At 44.8% G+C, this 23,604-nt stretch overlaps 1 protein-coding gene across 1 annotated transcript in view; it reads left to right on the forward strand.

The window, feature by feature from the left end:
- Positions 1-23,604, forward strand: part of UBXN6 (UBX domain protein 6) — a 278,997-nt gene that overhangs the window by 180,338 nt on the left and 75,055 nt on the right. The window contains exon 8 of the mRNA XM_040417750.1: positions 13,904-14,123. Within this exon, the coding sequence (XP_040273684.1) occupies positions 13,904-14,123 (220 nt within the window). The remainder of the gene's footprint in view (positions 1-13,903; positions 14,124-23,604) is intronic.

Here is a 23,604-nt window from a genome sequence, read left to right on the forward strand (position 1 = left end):
TGCTCTCTAGCGCCACCCTAGCAGGCAGGACAAAACGGGAACTACAAGCAAACGGAAAACCTTCAATTTCCGCCTCAACCCTGCCAATAGTAACAGACGGAACATTTTTAAAAGATTTTTTCCTTTTTGTTTCTTTATTACTCCCAGAAGACTGCCTGAATCTCCTAGAGGGACAAACATTTGCCAAATGATTTATACCTCCACAACAAAAACAAACCCTCCCATGCATGGGCTCCTGCTCAGAAGGGGCTGACAGCGACTGAGACCGCTGCACTGTCCCGGGACTGAGTATGACAGGAAGGAGAGATCTCTCCTCTCTCTCTAAGACGCCTGTCAATACGAACGGCCTGAGACATAGCAGAATCCAAGGAGGTAGGTCTCTCATGAAAGGCAAATGCATCTTTCAATCCCTCTGAAAGACCATGGCAAAATTGACTTCGGAGTGCAGCATCATTCCAACCAGTATCAGCTGCCCATCTCCGAAATTCTGAGCAGTATATCTCTGCGGATTGTTTACCCTGGCATAACAGACGTAGTCTAGACTCAGCCAGAGCAATACGATCCGGATCATCATATATCTGACCCAGGGCTAAAAAGAATTTATCCACTGAACGGAGGGGCCGTGCCCCCTCCGGCAGCGAAAAGGCCCAGGATTGAGCGTTACCCCTGAGCAGCGATATAATGATCCCCACCCTCCGATCCTCATCACCAGAGGAATGGGGAAGAAGGCGAAAATGGAGTTTGCAAGCCTCTCTAAAACGCACAAAATACTCACTACCCCCGGAGAATGTATCCGGGAGCGAGATCTTAGGCTCAGAACAAACTCCATGAACGCAAGCTGAACCGGTCATTTGAAACTGAGAAAAAGTCTTACGGAGATCAGCTACCTCCAATGAAAGACCCTGGAAGCGCTCAGCCAAAAGTGAAACCGGATCCATGCTTGAGACGGTTTTGGCGGCTTATAATGTCACGGATGGTGTACAGGAAACAAGACAATGCAATACAATAATGACTCACTGGATCCACAACTAAGGAACAAAAGGGAGACCCCTGCATGAGACCTGCCACTCTCCCTAAGGTGGATGGGCGCATATCCACGTACCTCGGCTATCTAATACCTGAAGACCCTACAATAGTGAGGGGACACGACCACCGGCTCCCTACACTAGACACGGAGGGAGTCAGGGTCACCTGAAAATCCAGCAGACAGAAAATCACAAATAAAGGAACAGAACTTATCTTGCAGAGGACTGGGAAATAGAAACATCATGCACACACACTCCAGGAAGTTGTATAAGCCGCAACCTAATGCATCATGGGGAGGAACTTAAAGGGAAGCAATCAGTCCAACTGCATGACAGCTGAGATGAGGAACTTAACCAAAACAAAGAAACTCAAGGAGGAGGATCTGGAAAGCTCCTGTCAGAGCTTCTCAGCTGTCTGGTTGTGACAGTACCCCTCCCTCTACGAGTGGACTCCGGACACTCAGGGCCCACCTTCTCAGGATGGGACCTATGAAAAGCCCTGATGAGACGAGTGGCCTTAATGTCCGTCACTGGGACCCACATCCTCTCCTCAGGACCATAACCCTCCCAATGAACGAGGTAATGGAGGGAACCGCGGACAAGACGAGAATCCACAATCCTAGAGACCTGAAATTCAAAATTTCCATCAACCATAATCGGAGGAGGAGGCAAAGGCGAGGGTACAATAGGTTGAACATAAGGTTTCAATAAGGACTTATGAAAAACATTATGGATCTTCCAAGTCTGAGGAAGATCAAGACGGTAGGCAACAGGATTGATGACAGACAGGATCTTTTAAGGCCCAATAAACCTAGGACCCAACTTCCAGGAGGGAACCTTCAATTTGATATTTTTGGTAGACAACCACACCAGATCACCAACATTCAGGTCCGGACCAGGCACACGTCTCTTATCTGCCACACGCTTATATCTCTCACTCATGCTCTTTAGATTATCCTGAATCTTTTGCCAAATAGATGACAAAGACGAGGAGAATCTGTCCTCATCAGGTAAACCAGAAGACCCCTCCCCCGAGAAAGTCCCAAACTGCGGATGAAACCCATATGCACCAAAAAATGGTGACTTATCAGAGGACTCCTGACGACGGTTATTTAAAGCAAACTCAGCAAGGGACAAAAAAGAACACCAATCCTCCTGATTCTCCGCCACAAAACAGCGCAGATATGTCTCCAGATTCTGATTGACGCGCTCTGTCTGGCCATTCGACTGCGGGTGGAAAGCAGAAGAGAATGACAACCGAACCCCCAAGCGAGAACAGAAAGCCTTCCAGAATCTGGAAACAAACTGCGTGCCCCTATCAGAGACTATGTCTGAAGGAATACCATGCAATTTGACAATGTGGTCAATAAATGCCATTTGGCAGGAGAGGAACCCTGAGACAAGACCGCACCCACCCCTACCTCAGAAGCATCAACCTCAACTATGAAGGGTAACGAAATATCAGGTTGTACCAGGATGGGAGCGGAAGCAAAACTCTCCTTGATATTAGAAAAGGCCTTACGCGCCTCTACCGACCAGGAAGAAAAATCTACCCCCTTTCTGGTCATATCAGTGAGTAGTTTAACAACAGAGGAATAATTCAAAATAAATTTCCTGTAATAATTGGCAAAGCCCAAAAAACGCATCAGCGCCTTCTGATTCTCAGGAAGCTCCCACTCAAGGACAGCGCGGACCTTCTCGGGGTCCATGCGAAAACCAGAAGCGGAGAGAAGAAACCCCAGAAATTGAATTTCTGGAACCGCAAACACACATTTCTCCAGTTTCGCGTATAATTTATTCTCCCACAGGATGAGCAAGACCTGACGTAAGTGTTCCTTATGAGTCTTGAAATCAGGAGAAAAAATCAAGATGTCATCCAAATACACTAATACAAATTTTCCCATTAAATGATAAAAAAATGCTGTTCACGAAATGCTGAAAAACGGCTGGGGCATTCATCAAACCAAAAGGCATAACCAAATTCTCAAAATGGCCCTCAGGGGTATTGAAAGCCGTCTTCCATTCGTCTCCTTCTCTGACCCTGACCAGGTTGTATGCCCCTCTTAGATCTAATTTGGAAAAGACTTTAGCCCCAACAACCTGGTTAAACAGGTCCGGGATCAGAGGAAGCGGATAAGGGTCACGAATAGTGATACTGTTCAGCTCCCTGAAATCCAGACAAGGTCTTAAAGAGGACCTTTCACCGATTCTTACCCTATGAACTAAGTATACAGACATGTGGAGCGGCGCCCGGGGATCTCTCTGCACTTACTATTATCCCCGGGCGCCGCTCCATTCTCCTGCTATGCCCTCCGGTATCTCCGTTCCCTAAGTTATGGTAGGCGGAGTCTGCCCTAGCGCTGGCCAATCGCATTGCAGAGCTCACAGCCTGGGAGAAAATAACCTCCCAGGCTGTGAGCTCTGCGCTGCGATTGGCCAGCGCTAGGGCAGACTCCGCCTACCATAACTTAGGGACTGGTATCTCCGCCTACTATAACTTAGTGAGCGGAGATACCGTAGGGCATAGCAGGAGAACGGAGCGGCGCCCGGGGATAATAGTAAGTGCAGTGAGATCCCCTGGCGCCGCTCTACATATCTGTATAGTTAGTTCATAGGGTAAGAATCGGTGAAAGGTCCTCTTTAAAGAACCATCTTTTTTCTTAACAAAGAAAAAACCAGCGGCAACAGGTGACTTCGAGGGTCGTATGTGTCCTTTTCTCAGACTCTCAGAGATATAAGTACGCATAGCGACCCTCTCAGGTTGGGAAAGATTGTATAAACGAGATTTAGGCAGCTTGGCGCCTGGGATGAGATTAATAGGGCAATCGTACTCCCTGTGCGGGGGCAAATCCTGAACTCCACTCTCAGAGAAGACATCCGAAAATTCAGAGAGGAAAGGTGGTACAGTCTTAGTAGAAACCTCAGAAACAGATGTCATGAGGCAATTCTCTCTGCAAAAGTCACTCCAACCATTTATTTGCCTCGCTTGCCAATCAATGGTGGGGTTATGTTTAGTGAGCCAGGGTAGCCCCAACACTAGAGGAGTAGGCAAACCGCTAAGGACGAAACATGACACATCCTCAACATGAGCATCACTCACAATTAAACGGATATTGTGAACTATGCCCTTTAATGATTTCTGAGAAAGTGGAGCGGAATCAATAGCAAAAACAGGAATATCCTTTCCCAAAGTGCATACCTGGAAACCATGAGTTATTGCAAATTGATTATCAATGAGATTGACAGCTGCTCCACTATCCACAAAAATCTCACAAAAAATGCTCTTGCTCTCTAGCGCCACCCTAGCAGGCAGGACAAAACGGGAACTACAAGCAAACGGAAAACCTTCAATTTCCGCCTCAACCCTGCCAATAGTAACAGACGGAACATTTTTAAAAGATTTTTTCCTTTTTGTTTCTTTATTACTCCCAGAAGACTGCCTGAATCTCCTAGAGGGACAAACATTTGCCAAATGATTTATACCTCCACAACAAAAACAAACCCTCCCATGCATGGGCTCCTGCTCAGAAGGGGCTGACAGCGACTGAGACCGCTGCACTGTCCCGGGACTGAGTATGACAGGAAGGAGAGATCTCTCCTCTCTCTCTAAGACGCCTGTCAATACGAACGGCCTGAGACATAGCAGAATCCAAGGAGGTAGGTCTCTCATGAAAGGCAAATGCATCTTTCAATCCCTCTGAAAGACCATGGCAAAATTGACTTCGGAGTGCAGCATCATTCCAACCAGTATCAGCTGCCCATCTCCGAAATTCTGAGCAGTATATCTCTGCGGATTGTTTACCCTGGCATAACAGACGTAGTCTAGACTCAGCCAGAGCAATACGATCCGGATCATCATATATCTGACCCAGGGCTAAAAAGAATTTATCCACTGAACGGAGGGGCCGTGCCCCCTCCGGCAGCGAAAAGGCCCAGGATTGAGCTAGGCTCAGAACAAACTCCATGAACGCAAGCTGAACCGGTCATTTGAAACTGAGAAAAAGTCTTACGGAGATCAGCTACCTCCAATGAAAGACCCTGGAAGCGCTCAGCCAAAAGTGAAACCAGATCCATGCTTGAGACGGTTTTGGCGGCTTATAATGTCACGGATGGTGTACAGGAAACAAGACAATGCAATACAATAATGACTCACTGGATCCACAACTAAGGAACAAAAGGGAGACCCCTGCATGAGACCTGCCACTCTCCCTAATTGCTCAGCCTATGCGAGCACCCCAAAGGTGGATGGGCGCATATCCACGTACCTCGGCTATCTAATACCTGAAGACCCTACAATAGTGAGGGGACACGACCACCGGCTCCCTACACTAGACACGGAGGGAGTCAGGGTCACCTGAAAATCCAGCAGACAGAAAATCACAAATAAAGGAACAGAACTTATCTTGCAGAGGACTAGGAAATAGAAACAGCATGCACACACACTCCAGGAAGTTGTATAAGCCGCAACCTAATGCATCATGGGGAGGAACTTAAAAGGAAGCAATCAGTCCAACTGCATGACAGCTGAGATAGACTAACGAGATGAGGAACTTAACCAAAACAAAGAAACTCAAGGAGGAGGATCTGGAAAGCTCCTGTCAGAGCTTCTCAGCTGTCTGGTTGTGACACTATGACCCTGGAAACCCTGAATTGCCCTGGAATAGTGTCAAGGCTTGAGACGACCTGTTCCTTCCCGTATGAAAGAACCAGCATCTCCCTGAGGCCTAGTAACAAAAGACAGAGGGGAAACAACTAAATATAAAGGGAAAGTAACACTTAACTTCTGAAGTAAAGGAACTGAGAAGAGGACCACACACTAGCACTTCTAATACCAAATTGAAGCTATCAACCGCATAGCATGATGGGGGAAGTCAGACTCAATAGAAGAGTTGGAATGACCACTAAGCTACACCTGAGACAAGAGGTGTGGTCATTACCAGTGTGATGGACCACTTGGCACCCCAACTGGGTGCCTCCACCAATCGATGCTTCCTAGTGCTCACCAAGTACTTCCAAGCACTCCACCGAACACCATCAGCACTGTAGTCCCCACTTCCAGAGTTACTGCTTGGCTGGGGTCTCGCTGTCCTCCACCCACCCTGGGCCCAAGACTAGGATCCAGCTTCCAGTGGGTAGAACCGTGTTGTTTTCCCAGGGGAGTATAATGCCGATAGCGATCCCCAGAGTTAATATAGCTGTTCCCCCCCACACATGAGATGGGACTCTATGTTGAGGGTGAAACAAATCAAGAACTCCCTTTATTGAAGACCAACTCAGTATATATACAGTTCAAGAAGTCTAACAACATAACTTAATCAAACATGAACAGCGTGCAAACAGACATCCCCTCCCCAGTGTTTTAATGAAAGAATAGGGAGAGAGGAGACACATGTGATGGGATTATCTCCTGAGTGTATCATACGGTGATCTACTCCTCTACCCCGGAGTTAGCTATCTTAATCCTATCACTAACACAATAGAACAAAGGGAAAAATAAACTAACACATTCATTGGGAGTCTCAGTGCAGAGTTAACCCTTTTTGTGTTGCGGGATTCACACCCTGCACTTTTAATGGGCAATCGGAAAGATCTGGCCTATAACTCCACACATAAATCAGGGTTAATAGTTCCTTGTAACCCCAAGAGGTCTGAGGGGGTCTCCATAGTTCTGGGTCCATAGTCCGTAGGAAGGAGGCTAGCCCTCAGGCTTCTCCAACAGCCCCAGTGAAGATTCAGTCCATCACAACCAGCAACAACACTGAAACAAGAAACACCGAAGAGGCAGTCAGATCTCATCACATGCAGCCAGTCTCTGAGATCTTCTGACACCTGTCGCGTTAGAGACCTTGACACTCTGTTGTGCCTGGGGTCAGAAGTTCGCAGCGGGTGGCTATGAGCTCGGTTTCTCAAGGGATCGCTACATGACCTAATGGTGAGAATGGATTCCGGTCCAGGTTTTCCTGCTTAGGTATGCAATATTTTTTGTCCCATTTAGGAATCTGTAGCGTTTCCTTTCAGCTGTTCTGTCAGCCACTCCCAGCTACTATATATTCTCCCTTTCGGCTTCCCTTGTTGCCAGATATAGATCTTCCTTCCAGATCTTCTATTCTTACCTCAGGTGGACAACTGTTGCTGTGGAGCCGTTGGAACTAAAGCTGTTGGATCTCTGGTTCACTGTTGTTGTTGTTGTCTCCCTTAAGGGATTGTTGATTGTGTTTGTGTTGTTTGTCCTTTCCCTGTTGTTACCCTAGTGTCAGTGGTGGGGACTAGTGCTCCCACCGCCCTATTCTGTACCTAGGGCTTATTTCAGGGTAAGCCAGGGACGAGACATGATTGTTGTACGGGTTAGCAGCCTGTCTAGGGACGTCATGGCAGCCAGGTGCCAGTGCCAGGTGAGCTAAGAGTCACCACTCCTCCCTCTCCCTAGTGGAAGGGTACTCCTCTTCCCTCCCCTCTGTGCCGCACGTCTATTACCTGCCATATCAGACGTGATAGGTGCATGTTGTCACGTCATTACAAGTACCTATCCAAATAAATGTCTCCTATCATTGCTTTGTTGTTCCTGCCATGCTTCTTGTTCTGCTTTTTTTAAAGGGTTGGCCACTCGGTTAACACTTATTAAAACTGTAAAGAAATGTAGGAAATATTACACTTATTAATATATCTTAAGCAGATCTGCCTGGTTTCCTTGCTATTGTAAGCCACGCCTCCTCCTGACCTGCTCTCACAGCAGCCTGTCTTTTCCATCACTGCAGGTGCCATGGAGGAGCTACCTCCTTCATTTCTGAAGGAGTGCGCTGCTGTCTTAGTCCTAGTAGCTCCCTGTGCTGGTTTCAGAGGTGCCTTCTGATGTGACTGGCACTCTTGGCTGTGCAGGACTGGCAGTGGCTTAGCAGGAAGATTGTTAAAAGCAGAAATAAAAAACTTTTGCAGAAGGAAGGGAGACTGAGGAGAAGCTGTGATGCGGAGCTCACTGACTGCAGACTCCGTTCCCTCTGTCTCTCCTGTACTGAGAGGTTCCTGCCAGCATGTGAGGACCAAAATGTTAGGAGCTTTAACCCCTTCTGAGCTGTCAGTATGGCTGAAGTCAATGATATCAGCAGCAGTCACTAGTCTCACCATTTTTAAATATGTGCCTTCTCCTTCCTACACCACTGTATTATATAGTGATACAATATATGACGCCCCGCATACAGTGATATGTGATCCCCCCCACCACTGTACACTGTATATAGAGATGTGTGACCCCCTGTATACTGTATACATTGATATGTGGTAAGCCCCACCCCCTCAACCATACACTGTAAATTGAGATGTGTGACCCCTTGCACTGGAGGGTCACATTATTATCATTATACACAGTGTACAGGGAAGGGAAATGTCGCACATCTCTATATACAGTGTACAGGTAGGATACATACAACTATATACTGTTTATAAGGTCCCCTTGTACACAGTAATGTGTGATCCCCCCTCCCACCACTGTAGGAAATCCGTGACCACCCCCCACCACTGTATATAGAGATCCGTGAACCCCTGTACACTGTATATACAGTACTGATGTGTGATCCCCACCACTGTATATAGAGATCCGTGACCTCCTGTACACTGTATATAATGATTTGTGACCAACCAGCGCTGCATATAGAGATCCATGACCCCATGTACACGGTATATACTGATGTGTGACCCTCACCACTGCATATAGAGATCCGTGGCCCCCTGTACACCGTATACATATGTCTGACCCCCTGTATACAGAGATGTGAGACCCCCTTCATATTGTATATACAGGTGTGTGACCCCCCACCACTGTATATAGAGTTCCATTACCCCATGTACACTCTACATACAGATGTGTGACCCCTACTACTGCATGTAGAGATCCGTGACCCCCTGTACACCGTATACATTGATGTGTGACCCCCTGTATACAGAGATGTGAGACCCTCTTTATACTGTATATACAGATGTGTGACCCCATGTACATTGTATATAGAGATGTTTGACTACACTTGTTTCCCCCTTTTTCCCCAGGTGAAGGGTAGTCATATATTAATAGATGCAGAGATGATTTCTAGGCTGTCAGCTGGGAGCAAGTTTATTTATCAGTGTTCTTGTGCAACAAAGGTCTGTCCCCCGCTCAACAGGCCCTCCTCCCCCGGTAGTCCGTGCACCAAAACAGAAAACTGGCGAAAATGAACATAAAGTTGTTGGGGCAACAGGTCACGCCCCTTCCCTGCCACACATAGTTTGCAACTTTTTAACGCCACTTTTCAGGAACAAGGTGAAATGATAAATCTCCCCCTCTATTCATTCTGTTCATGGCTTATATCCAATGGCGCATCTAGAAATGACTGGGCCCCATCAGCAAATTTATTAACAAGGTACACGTCCCCCTCCCCAGCAACATATTTATGATACATTAGCATCATATTTCTGTGTGTGTTAGGTAGTGGCCTTTCTTACTGCTGGGACTAGGGCATTCTTTTTATTGCTATGTCTGTACAGCAGATATTTACTGATGAGTTATTGATAATGACTAAGGGGCTCTTGTCTCTATGGTAACACAGTTTTGCGGGTGTCATGGTCTCTAACTTGACAGGCGTCAGGAGATCTAAGAGACTGGCTGCATGTGATGTGATCTGACAGCCTCTTTGGTGTCTCTTGTTTCAATGTTGTTGCTGGTAATGACCACACCTCTTGTCTCGGGTGTAGCTTAGTGGTCATTCCAACTCTTCTATTTAGTCTGGCTTCGCCCATCATGCTATGCGGTTGATAGCTTCAGTTTGGTATTGGAAGTGCTGGTGTGTGGTCCTCTTCTGAGTTTCTGCTCGTCCATTTACTTCAGAAGTTAAGTGTTATTTCCCTTTTATATTTTGTTGTTTCCTCAGTGTCTTTTGTTACTAGGCCTCAGAGAGATGCTGGTTCTTTCATATTGGAAGTAACAGGTCGTCTCAAGCCCTGACACTATTCCAGGGCAATTCAGGGTTTCTAGTCATAGGTTCCAGTGTATGAACATTCCTACCTTCAAGGTCCGTTCATATGAATAGGAGTAAGGGCTAGGATTAGGGTTTCCATAGGTGGTGTCCATTTTCCTTTCCCTAGCTTTGAGGCCTAGTTCCTTTTTCCCTTCCCTCCTGTTGTCAGTGTGGTGTTCCCTCCCACATCACTTACATGACAGCGGGGATGTCATGTGACTGCTCCTCTGGAGATATTTGCCGCAATGCATACTGGGATTTTTACTTTTACTTTGCAGTTGCTCCTCCAGGGAAGCGTGTCTGAGGGAGCTCCTCCAGGGAAGCGTGTCATGTTGAACAGGTTAGAAAAATCATATCTAGCCAGTACATGTCACATGATATAAATAGTTCAGAATTTTGGCTATTGTCTGGGGCACTTTGGATTTTTGATACTTAGGGTGGCCAGCCCCTTTAAAGAGGACCTTTCATGGGTTTGTAGTAAGTGAGATAAATATCTGTACCTCCCGCTGTGCTGCCACCCTGCCTGTTTTTTTTTTTTTTTAAATAGTGCTCCTGCACCCCGTTATGGCCCCCCCCCCCGCATATTTCACGCTCAGTATGCTAATATTGAACATTGGAGCAATGGGGAGGAGACACAGTCTTTCTCTGTGGGTGTCTCCTCCCCTGGCTGTAGCGCTGTCCAATTGCAGCGCAGAGCGTCACACACAGTTCTGGTACACACACAGCACTGCCATATACACAAACAGCTTTGCTACACACACAGCTCTGTTACACATACAGCTCTGCTGCACACATACAGTTTTATTTTTGCACAAATGAGGACGTCATCAAAGGTCCTTAAAGTGTAACTGCCATTTCACTACCAAAAATGAAATTCCTAACATATGTGATGCTGAAGGGAAGCTATTCATTAAGCTTTATTTTTCAGTTAATTTTACCTTTCTGATGTCTGTATTCAGCCCTTAGCAACCCTATTTTTCTGTGCCTCTATTTAATATGGCCTCTGCTGCACTTCCTGTGATGATCTTTGCCATGTACTTGAGGCCATCCTATATTTTCCTCACTTCCCATAACCCCTTGCCCTCCATAAATGAACTAGTAGGACCAATCAGAATGCAGATAACCTCCCCCACTGCCCCAGAGCAGCGTGTATCCTCTCACATACAGCTAACTAGAGACAAGCCCTGCATTACATGAAATTTGTTTTGGCCTCTTAATAGTCACATTAAAAGGTTTTTTAGAAACCATTTTGGGGTATAGATAGTGTATTAAATAATTTTTGTTTTATTATTAGGGGAAAGGTAAACAGCAATTTTTACATTATTTAGTGGAATTTTCGTTCACTGTTAAAATAACTTAATTTTATTATGTGGGTCACTACACTGATTTTTTTTATTTTTATTTTTACTATGTTTCCTCCTGTCAGCTCTGCAGCTGCTCCTTCAGTCTACTCCACACTGACAGGGAGGGGCTGCTTTAGCTGCTCATATCTCTGGTTTGACACTAGCTAGCGATATGGGCTTTGTATTGTTTGAAAGCTGACATCCCAAGCTTTCAGACACAATACAATAGAATGACAGCAATACCTTCAGTACATAGGAAGATATCACTGATAAAAATCGGGATGCAGTGAATACAGCTGAAAGTGAAAGTAAAAGCATGTTTTACCCGCAATTATTCCTGACTCGTTTTCTAACAGTGATTTCTCCTCTGTTGCTTGGACTGTCACTCTGGTCTTATATGAAAGCCTGGAATGTCAGCTTTCAAACAAGACTAGTTGTATGTTTCTAACTGCTACCATTCAGGAGAAGGCAGCTTCTAAAGCAGCCCTCCCCCCTCCACTTTCTGCCCGAACCCAGCTCTAAGGCACTCAGGGCTGTGCTCCTCCTCTCAGTGCTCTCCCAGTCTCTTCTTTATAACAGAAAGGAGACGGCCTGCACATGACAATGCTTTGAGAAGAAGCCTGCTCAATGTGAAAGTGACACGCATTTCTGGGTGTTATTATGAGGTGAATCTGAAAAAGTTTAAATTATAAAGTACAGAAGCATTTATACCATTAGGGTATAAAAAATGAAACGGCAGTTACACTTTAATCTGTACTTGGAGTTTTAATTTCCTTTGAGTAAGGGCTCATTCAGACGGCCGTATGCTGTCCGCAAAAATACTGAATGCTATCCGTCTATGGGTCCGCAAAAATACTGAATGCTATCCGTTTTTTTGCAGATCCGTTTTTTTGCGGAACCGCAAAAAAACGGATAGCATTCAGTATTTTTGCGGACAGCATACGGCCGTCTGAATGAGCCCTAAAGCTGTAGGACCTTCCTCCCCAGGTGCTCTCCTGCTGCTGCTGATCACACAGATCGGTGTCGGCAGGGAGAGAAAAGTGTGTGCAGATGTACAGCTCTTTCATTTATTGGGTAAAACGCTGTATTTGTGCTCTGCCAGATCATTAAGAAAGCAGTCAGGGAGTCTGGCCATGCTGGATGTCCCTGACTGCCGTTTATAAAAAATCTTGCTAAAAAAGTGTGTGTCTTGTAAAGCGAAAGATACAGTAATTAGCCCATTATGTGGCTTCACATTCACTTCTCTTTAGCAGGGATTATGATTGGTCAAAGTCAGCATTGAAGTTCCAACCTTTATTCAGAGACAGGAAAAACCATTAGATTAATTCTTAAAGGGAATCTACATATCACCCCCTGTAACCCCATCAAACTGCCAGAATTATTGGATAATGTGACAGACCCTGATTCTAAATATATTTTCTTTTTAGTTGAACTTGTTTGCATGTTTCGCAGTTTGCTTGAAAAGGTTCTGAGTTGTGCATATCAATCATGAGTAAACTACGCCTTCCCTGCACTCTGCCCGACATCTTGAATATTGCTGCTAGGCTGGCTGGGATATCGGAGAGATGGGTGGGCCTCAGTACATCCTATTTACATGACAGGCCTTCTGAGTTCATACATATTATTAAGTGGATACTCTTTAGGGAGAATGATTGTAGGATCACAGCGAGAGTGAGAAAGTGAATTTTACAAAAGTCATTACATCTTCAAAATCTGGGCTTTCCCAGCTATACAACATTGGTATTAGCTGGAAGTGTCAAAATGCAGTGACAGATTCTCTTCAAATAAAATATCTTGAACCTCGGTTTCCTGGGCACATGAAAAAGAATCCTCTCATGAGAACATATTGTAATACAATAATAACTCAGAATAAGGCTCCATTCACACGTCCGCAAATGGGTCCGCATCCGTTCCGCAATTTTGCGGAATGGGTGCGGACCCATTAATTCTCTATGGGGACGGAATGGATGCAGACAGCACACAGTGTGCTGTCCGCATCCGCATTTGTGGAGCGCGGCCCCGATCTTCGGGTCCGCAGCTCCGCAAAAGATAGAACATGTCCTATTCTTGTCCGCAGCTGCGGACAAGAATAGGCATTTCTATAGGGGTGCCGGGCGGGTGTGTTGCAGACCCGCAAATTGCGGGTCCGCAACACACCACGGACATGTGAATGGAGCCTAACTGTGGCAGGTGTTTCTTTGGCCACTAGATGCCAGCAAATATGAAAATTCCCCCCAAATTTTTTTCAGACAATTAGTTCTGTAAAATAATTATTTATAAGGCCATATGAAGTTGCCTAATAAACTTAGTTATTTATCAACAGTATCTGGCCACTATGTTCCTCTTACCGATCGGCAAGTCCCCCTTCCCTAGCCTTTCTCCACTGTATCTCATTTACCTTACAAAAGTGCATTGTTTACCCAAGACTCAAAGATCTGAATACCTGCACAAAGTACTGTCCAGGATATTATTAATTCTTTATATTGATAGTTTTATCATTTTGGTACACTTTTGCTTGACTCACAGTATTTTTATTTTATACTTTAACTACTAGATCTCCAAGAAGAATTCTATATATTGGGCAGTGACACACTTTATAGGTTAAACGACTTGCAAAATTATCATGATTCATTGTTAAATGGTGAGCCCTTAATTGTCATTCTTGATCGGCAACCACAGATCTTTGTACCATCCCATCAAGCTGCAAAATTTAATCTGCCTGATGACTTCTACAATTTGACCGTAGACGAGATCAGATTGGAACAAAAACTAAGGTCAGTAGTAATGATTTGAAAGAAACGTTTGAAGAGTTTATGTTATTATTACTAATGCTAAGTAAAAGTTGTCTTTGCTTCTCAGTATAGAATTGCATTATAAGAATGCATTATATTCATTGAGGAATTTTTTTTAAAGGGAATGTGTCAGCAGAAAATAATTGTTTAAATTGAATTTGTATGTTAAAGAGTAACAATTTTTAGGTAAGAAGGGATTATGTCAGCTAGTTTTAATGTATAGAGCGCTTTACATGTGCTCTAGATCTCCATTTGCATGTCAGTAATATACATGTCCCATAGCTAGGGATGCTTTTGAGGCATCAGCCTCAAGCTGTCCTGTGCGAGATTATGGCACTTCAACTTTGTGATGTCAGGGGAGCAGAGAGGGGAGTTGGAGGATGCGTCCGGTGCTGGGCTCATTCACAATGGGCGGTGCTGGGCTCCTGAAACTCTGGTAACAGCGCCTTGGGCTCCCCAATGATCTAATTAGCATATTTATTAAATTGTTTTTCTAACTACACAAAAGCATCCCTAGCTGTGGCACATGTATATTACGGACATGCTAGTGGAGATCTAGCAGCACATGTAAAGGCTTTGTATGCCAAAACTAGTTGACAGAAGCCCTTTAAAAATGGTCCAAATGCCCTAAAAATTATTTGTGTAATATACCTTTAATTTATTAATGTATTTTACTGTTTTACTAAAGAAATATCTACTCAAAGTCCTGGGTGCCTATAGAGTTTTAGATTTAGTATATTCATACACACTAACTTGTCAGCGGTGTACAGATTCCACTGTACTTGAGCAATGGATACATCTCTGCTCCTGCCTTTGCCCCTTCAGTTTGGCATAATCTTGGCACAGCAATTACCAATGTACCATTCAGAAATTTCACCGGAGTGGACACATGCAGGAGCCCTCTCCACTCAGCTAAACCCTGGTATAGCACATCAGTAAGGGCTGTGCCACAATTTAGCCAAACTAAGGAGGCACAGGCAGATGCAGCCTCCATTGCCCCAGTACAGTGGAATCCATACACCGCCAACAGTCAGCAATGTACAAATATACTAAATCTAAAGTGCAATAGAGGCTGCCTATTCCTTTAGTAAAACCACAAAATACATTACTGAAGTATATTACGCAAATTATTTTAGGGCATTTGAAACATAAACAAAGAAAGTTGGCTAAAAGTTTATTTGCTCTTAAAACATATTTTTGAAGCATTTTGGTGATTATTATTTTTCATTTTCAATGGCACTGTATTTTAAAAACTAAAATCATGCAGTTTTTACACTGGCCACTAATTGTAATAATAAGCACCACTTCCAGGTCTGTACAGATCACTTTTTAGCAGTCATCTCATTATCATCACAGGTAGGATTGCAATGACATTTCACCACTGTATAGATATCACAGGAGCTACCATTCCCAATAAGTGATGGTTATAGCTTATTTAATCCCTCCTGACCTATGTACAGGTCACTTAACATGACCAAAAAACTCTCCCATAGAAGTCAATGATTCCCCACTAGTCTATTGTGTCTATGGCCCATGATGGATGTGTAAAGCATATATCTAAATGTTATTAACAACAGCTGAGAAAAGGTGGCTGCCCCTATAATCATGCTCAGGAAGTAGAATAAATAAATCTACAATTGCAAGTTTAAAAGGATATTTGTGACTATCTTGTTTTAATTGGCATACAAAATGTAGGTCACAGATTACCTAAAAGGCATTCTCCACTTTTGTTATATTGATGACCTATACTCAGAATAGCTCATCAATATCAGATTCCACCTCAATGAAACAGGTCTCTTCTATTCCTACTAACCATCTATGGAAGAGAATGGGGACGGCATTGTCGACCACAAGCAGGTAAGCAGTGACGAGAACACAGTGCTTCCAGCTCAGCGTCCATTCACTTCAGTGAGTGCTTGGCCTAGTAATGTTTTGGATGATGTGTGTCTTAGCCGTAGCCCCTCACCTCACAGCAGTCTTTTCAAATGCTGGATTTAGCTGTTCATTGGGTGATAGGCAGCACTTATACACAGTGAAATTGTTGGGAAACCTTAATAAGTTTACAGATGAGCAGTGTAAAAGTCTTATTGTCTCTAAATTGATCTTAGTTTAGAGACCTGGTGTTCCCACTATCTTTGGAGCAGATTCTTTAGATCTTGTAACAGCATAAATCATTGAGATATATTCAGTTCTGTGTTCACAGTATGAAAGAGTGTTGTAAATTTATAGTCCCAAATTTGTCTCTGGCCCCTTGGGATTTAAAATTGGCTTTAATATGGCCTCTTTAATATATTCTTCACTGTGTCATGGGCTACAAAAATGTGTGGCCACAAGAAAATGTATTTTCTTTCATTGTATGAGTTTCCGTCCTGTTTCTCCAACATTGTAATCTGCAATAGGACATTTAGTGCACAGAATCAGGTACACAACATCGGCTGTAGAACACGTGATCAGCGTTAGACTAAGGTGAAGCTTTAGACTTTAAGCCTGATCAAGAGACCCAAGTTATACAAAAAATATGGTGAAAAACTGTTCCATGTAAAATGCCCTCACTGCCTCCGACTGGAGAAGAAAAAGTTCAGTCTCCAGAAGCGTCAAAGCTTCTTTACTGTAAGAACTGTGAATCTGTGGATTAGACTTCCTCAGGATGTGGTCACAGCAGGAACAGTGGACAGTTTTAAAAAGGGTTTAGATGAATTCTTAAAAGTAAATGACATTAATGCTTATCAAAATGGGTAGAAATCTGAGTCTGGGGGGCGTGGCCTGAGAGCGCATGGAGTAGGTCGCACCGCACTGAGCTCCTGCAGACATCCTGATTTTAGAGTGGTAGCAACCCCCTATTTCGCAGATCCTTGCCTACCTGGTGGTTGAGAGGAGACAGGAGAGTGTGGTGCTGATCTTTTGAGTCCCGACATGCCTAGAAAGTCCGGTAAAGGGCCGCGCTGTGACAGGCCAGAGGAGAGTCGGCATGGCGCCGAGGAAGAAGAGGGGCCGGCCTTACAGCCCAAGACGAGACAGACGGCTGCCGCAAAGCTGAGCAGGTTTGCTCGCACGGAGAGTGCTGGGGGAGACTGGGCTGAGGAGAAGGAGATGGACGCTCAGGTTTCCTCTGGACAAGAGGATGAATCCACCGACGGGGAGACCCTGGACGCGGTAAATTGGCCGCCATTAACCCCTGCACGGCCGGCAAAAGACGCGGTAGGCCCTAAAGTTGTGGATGGAGCAGAGCCTACTCTAAAAGATATTATGGCCGCTGTGGCCAGTTGTAACAGCACACTGAAGGTGCTTACAGTACAGGTTGGCAGCCTGAGGTCGGATGTGTCTTTAATTAGGCATGACCTACACAAAATCACAGAACGCACCTCTGAATTGGAGAAGAGGGTGTCCACTATTGAGGACGTTATCCAGCCTATGCAAATGGCGGCAAAATCATCTGCTAAAGATATAGCGGCGTTATACGCCAAAACAGATGACCTGGAGAACAGGTCCAGAAGGAATAACCTGCGGATTGTGGGTGTGCCAGAGAAGACGGAGGGGGATAATGCCACCGAATTTGTGGAAAAATGGCTGCACCAATTATTTCATGAAAAAGGTCTATCCTCATTATATGCGGTGGAGCGGGCGCACAGAGTCCCCATGCGGCCGCTTCCGCCTGGCAGACCTCCCCGTCCCATACTGGCGAAGATACTCCATTTTAAAGACCGGGACACTATCCTGCGACAATCTAGGGACAATGAGGAGATGGTCCTGAATGGGGTGAAAGTATCCATATTTCCGGATTATTCCAACGAAGTGCAGCGGAGGAGAAGCAGATTTATGGATATAAAGAAAAGGCTGAGAGCTCTACAAGTCCAGTACGCTATGCTGTTTCCTGCTAAACTGCGTGTGGTGGCATTGGGATCCACCAGATTTTTTGAAGATCCGGAGGAGGCGACGCAGTGGCTGGACGTCCACGAGCGACAATTGAGAAGTGGGGCCCTGGACACTTGAAGGAGGCAGATATACGTTTCTTATGTTCAAGTTATATATGCATTTACACTCTAGGATTGCTTTAAATGTTGCACCAGTTAGGGAGTGTATTATGTAATGCTACCAAATGGTAGTTCCTGAGGAGGGAGCAGGCGGTAATGATAGTAAAATGTATTTCTCAGTTGTGGGGAGGATTCTCTACCTGAGGAAAAGTGTTATAAATTGTTATGCTTATTGTAGGTTGAAGGGCATGTTGCTCTCGGATTGCCTTGTTTTAATGTGGGAAGTGGATAAGAAAGGGAAAGGTTTCCCCAGCTACAGTAACCTGAGTATGAGAGGGAGGGAGGGGGGTGGGGGGGTAGGGAAAAGGTTGGGGGGGAAGGTTAGGGTCTTGAACGATGAGCGAGTGTTATCTGAATGGGGTGTGAGATTCAAATATGGTTTAAAATTTTACCATGTCACAGGCGATTAGAATCTTAAGCTGGAATGTGAGAGGGATGGCTGAAGCACGGAAAAGACAGTGTATTTTTCAGTATCTGGGGCGGTTTCAGCCGGCTATATGTTGTCTTCAGGAAACGCATTTGACAGGAGAAAATTTACACTGGATGAATAAAAATTGGGTGATCCATGCGTTACATTCAACTCATTCCTCTCATTCTAGAGGTGTAAGTATGATTGTGCATAGGAGTATCAGGTATGAACATATGCAGGAGTGTGTGGACGCTGAGGGCAGGTATGTGTGTGTGGTGTGTAAGGTAGATGGAATACAGCTGGTGCTGGTGTCTGTGTATGTGCCTCCACCGTTTGCTTCCCCATTAATAAGAGAGATCATGGGCTTTGTGGCGGACTTCCCTGGGCTGCCGTGGCTGTTGGTTGGGGACTTTAATTGCACGATGAATGACTCCCTAGATAGATGCCGGGTGGAGGGAGCAGGTGGTTCACCGGGGAGTGCGGCTCTCAGGAATATTTTGGGTGAGGTAGGAGTGCAAGATGTATGGAGACGGCGTAACCCGGATAAGCGTGAATATTCATGTAGATCCGCCACGCACCATTCACTATCGCGTATAGATCTGGCCCTTGTTAACGACATAATGCTACCACTAGTTAGGGATGTTGTTTATCATCCTCGGTCGTTGTCTGACCATTCTCTGGTGCAGATTGACTTGTGCCTGGGGGTGCTCAGACAGGGACCGAGGCTGTGGAAGTGTAATCCTCATTGGTTGAATGTGTTGGGTGACCTATCTGGGATTTCTATGGAAATTAAGGAATTTTTTGATATCAATACAGGGTCGGCTTCGATACCAGGTGTATGGGACGCCATGAAAGCATTTCTGAGGGGAGTTCTGATGAAAGAAATCAACAAACATAAATCCAGGACCAGAGAGGCGGATGTCAAGGCGCATGTACTAGTGTCCGAGGCTGAGAGAGAGTTTAGTAGATCCCCCACCATGGTTAGTAGTGAGGCGCTGGAGGTTGCTCAGGAGCAGCTGAGATGTCATCTGGTACAGGCCGCAGATAGAAAGAGAAGCTTTTACCGTCAGAGATCTTTTGAGGAAGGAGAGAAGGTGGGTCATTTGTTGTCAGTGGTCTCGCAGGCTCAGAGAGGCTCCTCTTGTATTCAGGAGTTGAGAGATGACAGGGGGAACAGTTGTCAGGACACAAAAGGAATATTAGGAATTTTAAAAAGCTTCTATGTATCTCTATATACTTCCACTGGATCTAGTTCTGATGAGGCCCTGAAGGATTTCCTAGAGGAGGCGCAGTTATCGGTGCTGTCAGAAGAAGATAGAGAGAGGCTAGAGGAGCCGATTACACTAGAGGAACTGGAAGCTGCACTTGGGGACATGGCAAGTGGTAAGGCCCCTGGAGCTGATGGTCTCCCAGTAGAGATATACAAAAAACTACAGGGGATATTACTCCCTGAATTACTTAAGGTGTTTGAGCACTCATTGGAGGCAGGTTCGTTACCACATTCGATGCAGGAAGCTATAATTGTGGTTTTGCCTAAGCCTGGGAAGGATCCTAAAATACCGGATTCCTACAGGCCAATTTCACTTCTCACGGCTGATGTTAAGCTACTGGCGAAGGTGTTGGCGAACAGGCTGTCCAAGGTAATTCTGACCATAGTACATCCGGATCAGACGGGATTTATGCCAGGAAAATCAACGGCTATTAACCTTCGTAGGCTGTACACTAGCTTAAATATTCCGGCGGATAATGGTGGTGACAGGGCCTTGCTTGCGCTTGACGCCGCTAAGGCGTTTGATAGTGTGGAATGGAGGTATTTGTGGGGGGTCCTGAGAATTATGGGCTTTGGTGAACGGTTCATTCAGTGGGTACAGGTTCTGTATTCTAGCCCTAAGGCGAGAATTAGAGCTAATGGAGGATTATCAGACTGTTTTCCCCTCGCCAGGGGTTCCAGACAGGGATGCCCACTGTCGCCCTTATTGTTTGCTCTTGCAATAGAGCCGTTGGCGGCGCATATTCGCTTATCTACAAGTATAGAGGGGTTTAGATATGGTGAACTGCATAATAAAGTGGCTATGTACGCTGATGATACCCTACTTTTCTTGGGCGATACTGGTGCGTCCCTGGATGCGGCCATGGCATTGATTGACAGATTTGGTAGCTTTTCCGGACTACGGATAAACTGGCAGAAATCCTCTTTGATGCCAATTGACGGGCAGGCCCTGGTAGGCAGACAAGTAGATAGTTTGGTGCCCTGGGTGGATAAATTTAAATATCTGGGATTACATATAACACCGAGACTAGCGGATTTTGAAGAACTAAATCTATCCCCTTTGCTAGCTACTTTTAGGCTTAAAGTGAGGTCATGGTGTAGGCTCTTTCTTTCGGTGGTAGGTAGAGTTAACCTTTTAAAAATGGTTATGATGCCCCAACTGTTATATATACTGAATAATGCTCCAGTTTGGATCCCTCTGGATAGATTTAAGAAAATTCACTCTATATTTAGAGATCTTACTTGGAAGTATGGACAGGCTAGGATCAAACTGGAGACATTGCAGTATTCTAAGTCGGAAGGGGGCTTAGCTGTCCCTAACGCATGGATTTATTTTTTGGCTTCCCAATGTCAGCATTTTAAGGGATGGATTGATCTACAAGCACCGGATATGACTGGGCAGATATTGCAGCATTGGCTGGGCAGTCGTGACCTCATGGGCATTCTGGAAGGTTTAGGAATGCATGCAGGGAGGGAAAAACTTCCTCTGATTGAACTCATGAAAAAAGTTTGGGCAAAAGTGAAGCTGCTAAGAGGAGTGGGAGGTATTAGTGAACTTTCACCTATTGGAAAGAACCACTTGTTGCCAGAACTATTGGCCATACCAGGACTTAGGAACTGGGAAACTTATGGAGTGACGAGAATTGGACAATTAATTAAGGACAAGACATGTAAGTCATTTCAAAGCCTGCAGCAGGAATTTAATATCCCCAAGGAGTGGTTTTATAAATATCTTCAAATAAGACATGCCCTTGGGGTCACGATGCGGAAGGGATGTGTGATAGCTCAAATGGAGGTGGTCCATAAGCTTGTTCTTCCGTCGGGAGGGGGAAAAAGAGGGTTAATATCACAGGTGTACGCTCTTCTAATGGAAAAATTCTTAGAGGGATATCCGCTTTCAAGAATGAAAAAGTGGGAGGCTGACGTGGGGGATATGTCTAAGGAAATGTGGGAAGATATTTTAGAAGCAGTCCCCAAGGTGTCTCTAAGTGAACAGGGCAAACTGTCCCAACTATTTATTATACACAGAGTGTACAAAACACCGGTGTTCCTGAAAAAGATAGGAGTAAGAGGTGATGACATGTGCCCAAAGTGTATGGAAGATGGTGCAGACTTATTACATATGTTGTGGTCTTGTCCAGTAGTTGCTAACTATTGGGAGGAAGTTGTAGAAATGATTAATAGTAAATTGACATTAAGAATTCAAAAAGATCCTAAGGTGTGTATTCTGGGGTATGTGTCTGAAATTGGAGGAAATGAACCGGTTAGGGTAGCTGCGGGGAGATTGCTATATGTGGCCAGGAAACTGATCGCTATGAGGTGGATCCAGGGGAGTCCGCCCACACTGAGTGAGTTTGAACGGAAGGTGCATGACATGCTGGTACTCGAAAAAGGGGTGTTTATGAAGAGAGGGTGCCCTCAGAAGTTTGAAAAAATGTGGACTGAATGGTTATCTCATACCCACGTGGTTATATAGTCATGTGATGGTCAAGACCAATGTTAGGGTTGGGGGGTTAGGGTAGGGTAAGGGGGGGAGGGAGTTTGGAAAGGTCAAGTTTCTGGTAATTTTTTTTTTGCCCATAATATGTTTTAGCAAAGGTATATGTAGTGTATGGATTCATGATAATACTGAGTGGTGATATACTTATGAGTATTGTTGTTCACTGAATCTGCATCGTGGATAATTTAAAGAAAGAAAAAGTCAACATATTGTATTATGTTATAATATGTATTTATTGTTTAATAAAAACGATTTGATTCAAAAAAGAAATCTGAGTCTGACTTCCTTCTGGGATTCGCTTCCCCACCTATCCCTTGGTTAAACTTGATGGACTTATGTAACTACGTAAGTAATCTCGCAAGCCTGCCATTTAACATCATTACTTTCATTTTTGTTAGTCATTAAAAGGTATGATACCTGCAAAACTCTTCTTTTGTTGCTTAATACCTTAAAAGTAATCTATCATCACGATTCTGGACTATTATCAGCAGTAGTACTGCACATAAGGAGTCTAGATCACTGTTATTATTTTCTTCCTGCCCCTGTTTACCCTGCTGTCAGCACTGAAGTGTACTGTCAGGGCTGCTGTGCTTTACTAACCGAATGGAGAGGACTCCTGTGTGCATGCACGTGGCAGTCCTGACAATGCACTAAGCGCTGACACATTGGGAATGAGACGCAGTAGGAAAAATAAAAAATAGCGACCTGGACTCCTTATCGGCAGTACAACTCCTATATTATCACAGTTAATAATACTCGAAAGTTGTGGTGACAGATTGCCTTTAATATACACTCCTCAATATTGAAATTGCCATACCAAGATGGAAAAGTCATGCTATCAATGAGGTTATTAATGGTTGTCTTAGGTATGTTGTACGCACTTGGTCATGCAAATTATCAAGATCCACCGCCAGCAGTTCCCTTTGCAACGACATCCCAGATGTGCGGAGAAGTCCGGAGAAACTGCAGGGCACGGTAGCACATTTAGGCCTCGCAGGCTGCTCACCGTAGCATGAGCAACATGCAGCCTAGCATTGTCTTGTTGAAAAACGGCTTCTGGGACACTTTGGAGAAATTACTGTACCACTGGTTCCACGACCAAATCAATGTAATGTTGAGCCGTTAGGGTACCTAAAGTAAAGACTAGATGGCTCCAGTTTCCGTACATTATGCTATTCCACACCATAATCCTGGGAATACAACTGGTTTGACTTTCCCTTGTAAAGGCCTCCTCGTGGCATTGCATCTCCAGC

The sequence above is a fragment of the Bufo bufo genome, chromosome 2 (assembly GCF_905171765.1).
Source record: "Bufo bufo chromosome 2, aBufBuf1.1, whole genome shotgun sequence".
Lineage (NCBI taxonomy): Eukaryota > Metazoa > Chordata > Amphibia > Anura > Bufonidae > Bufo > Bufo bufo.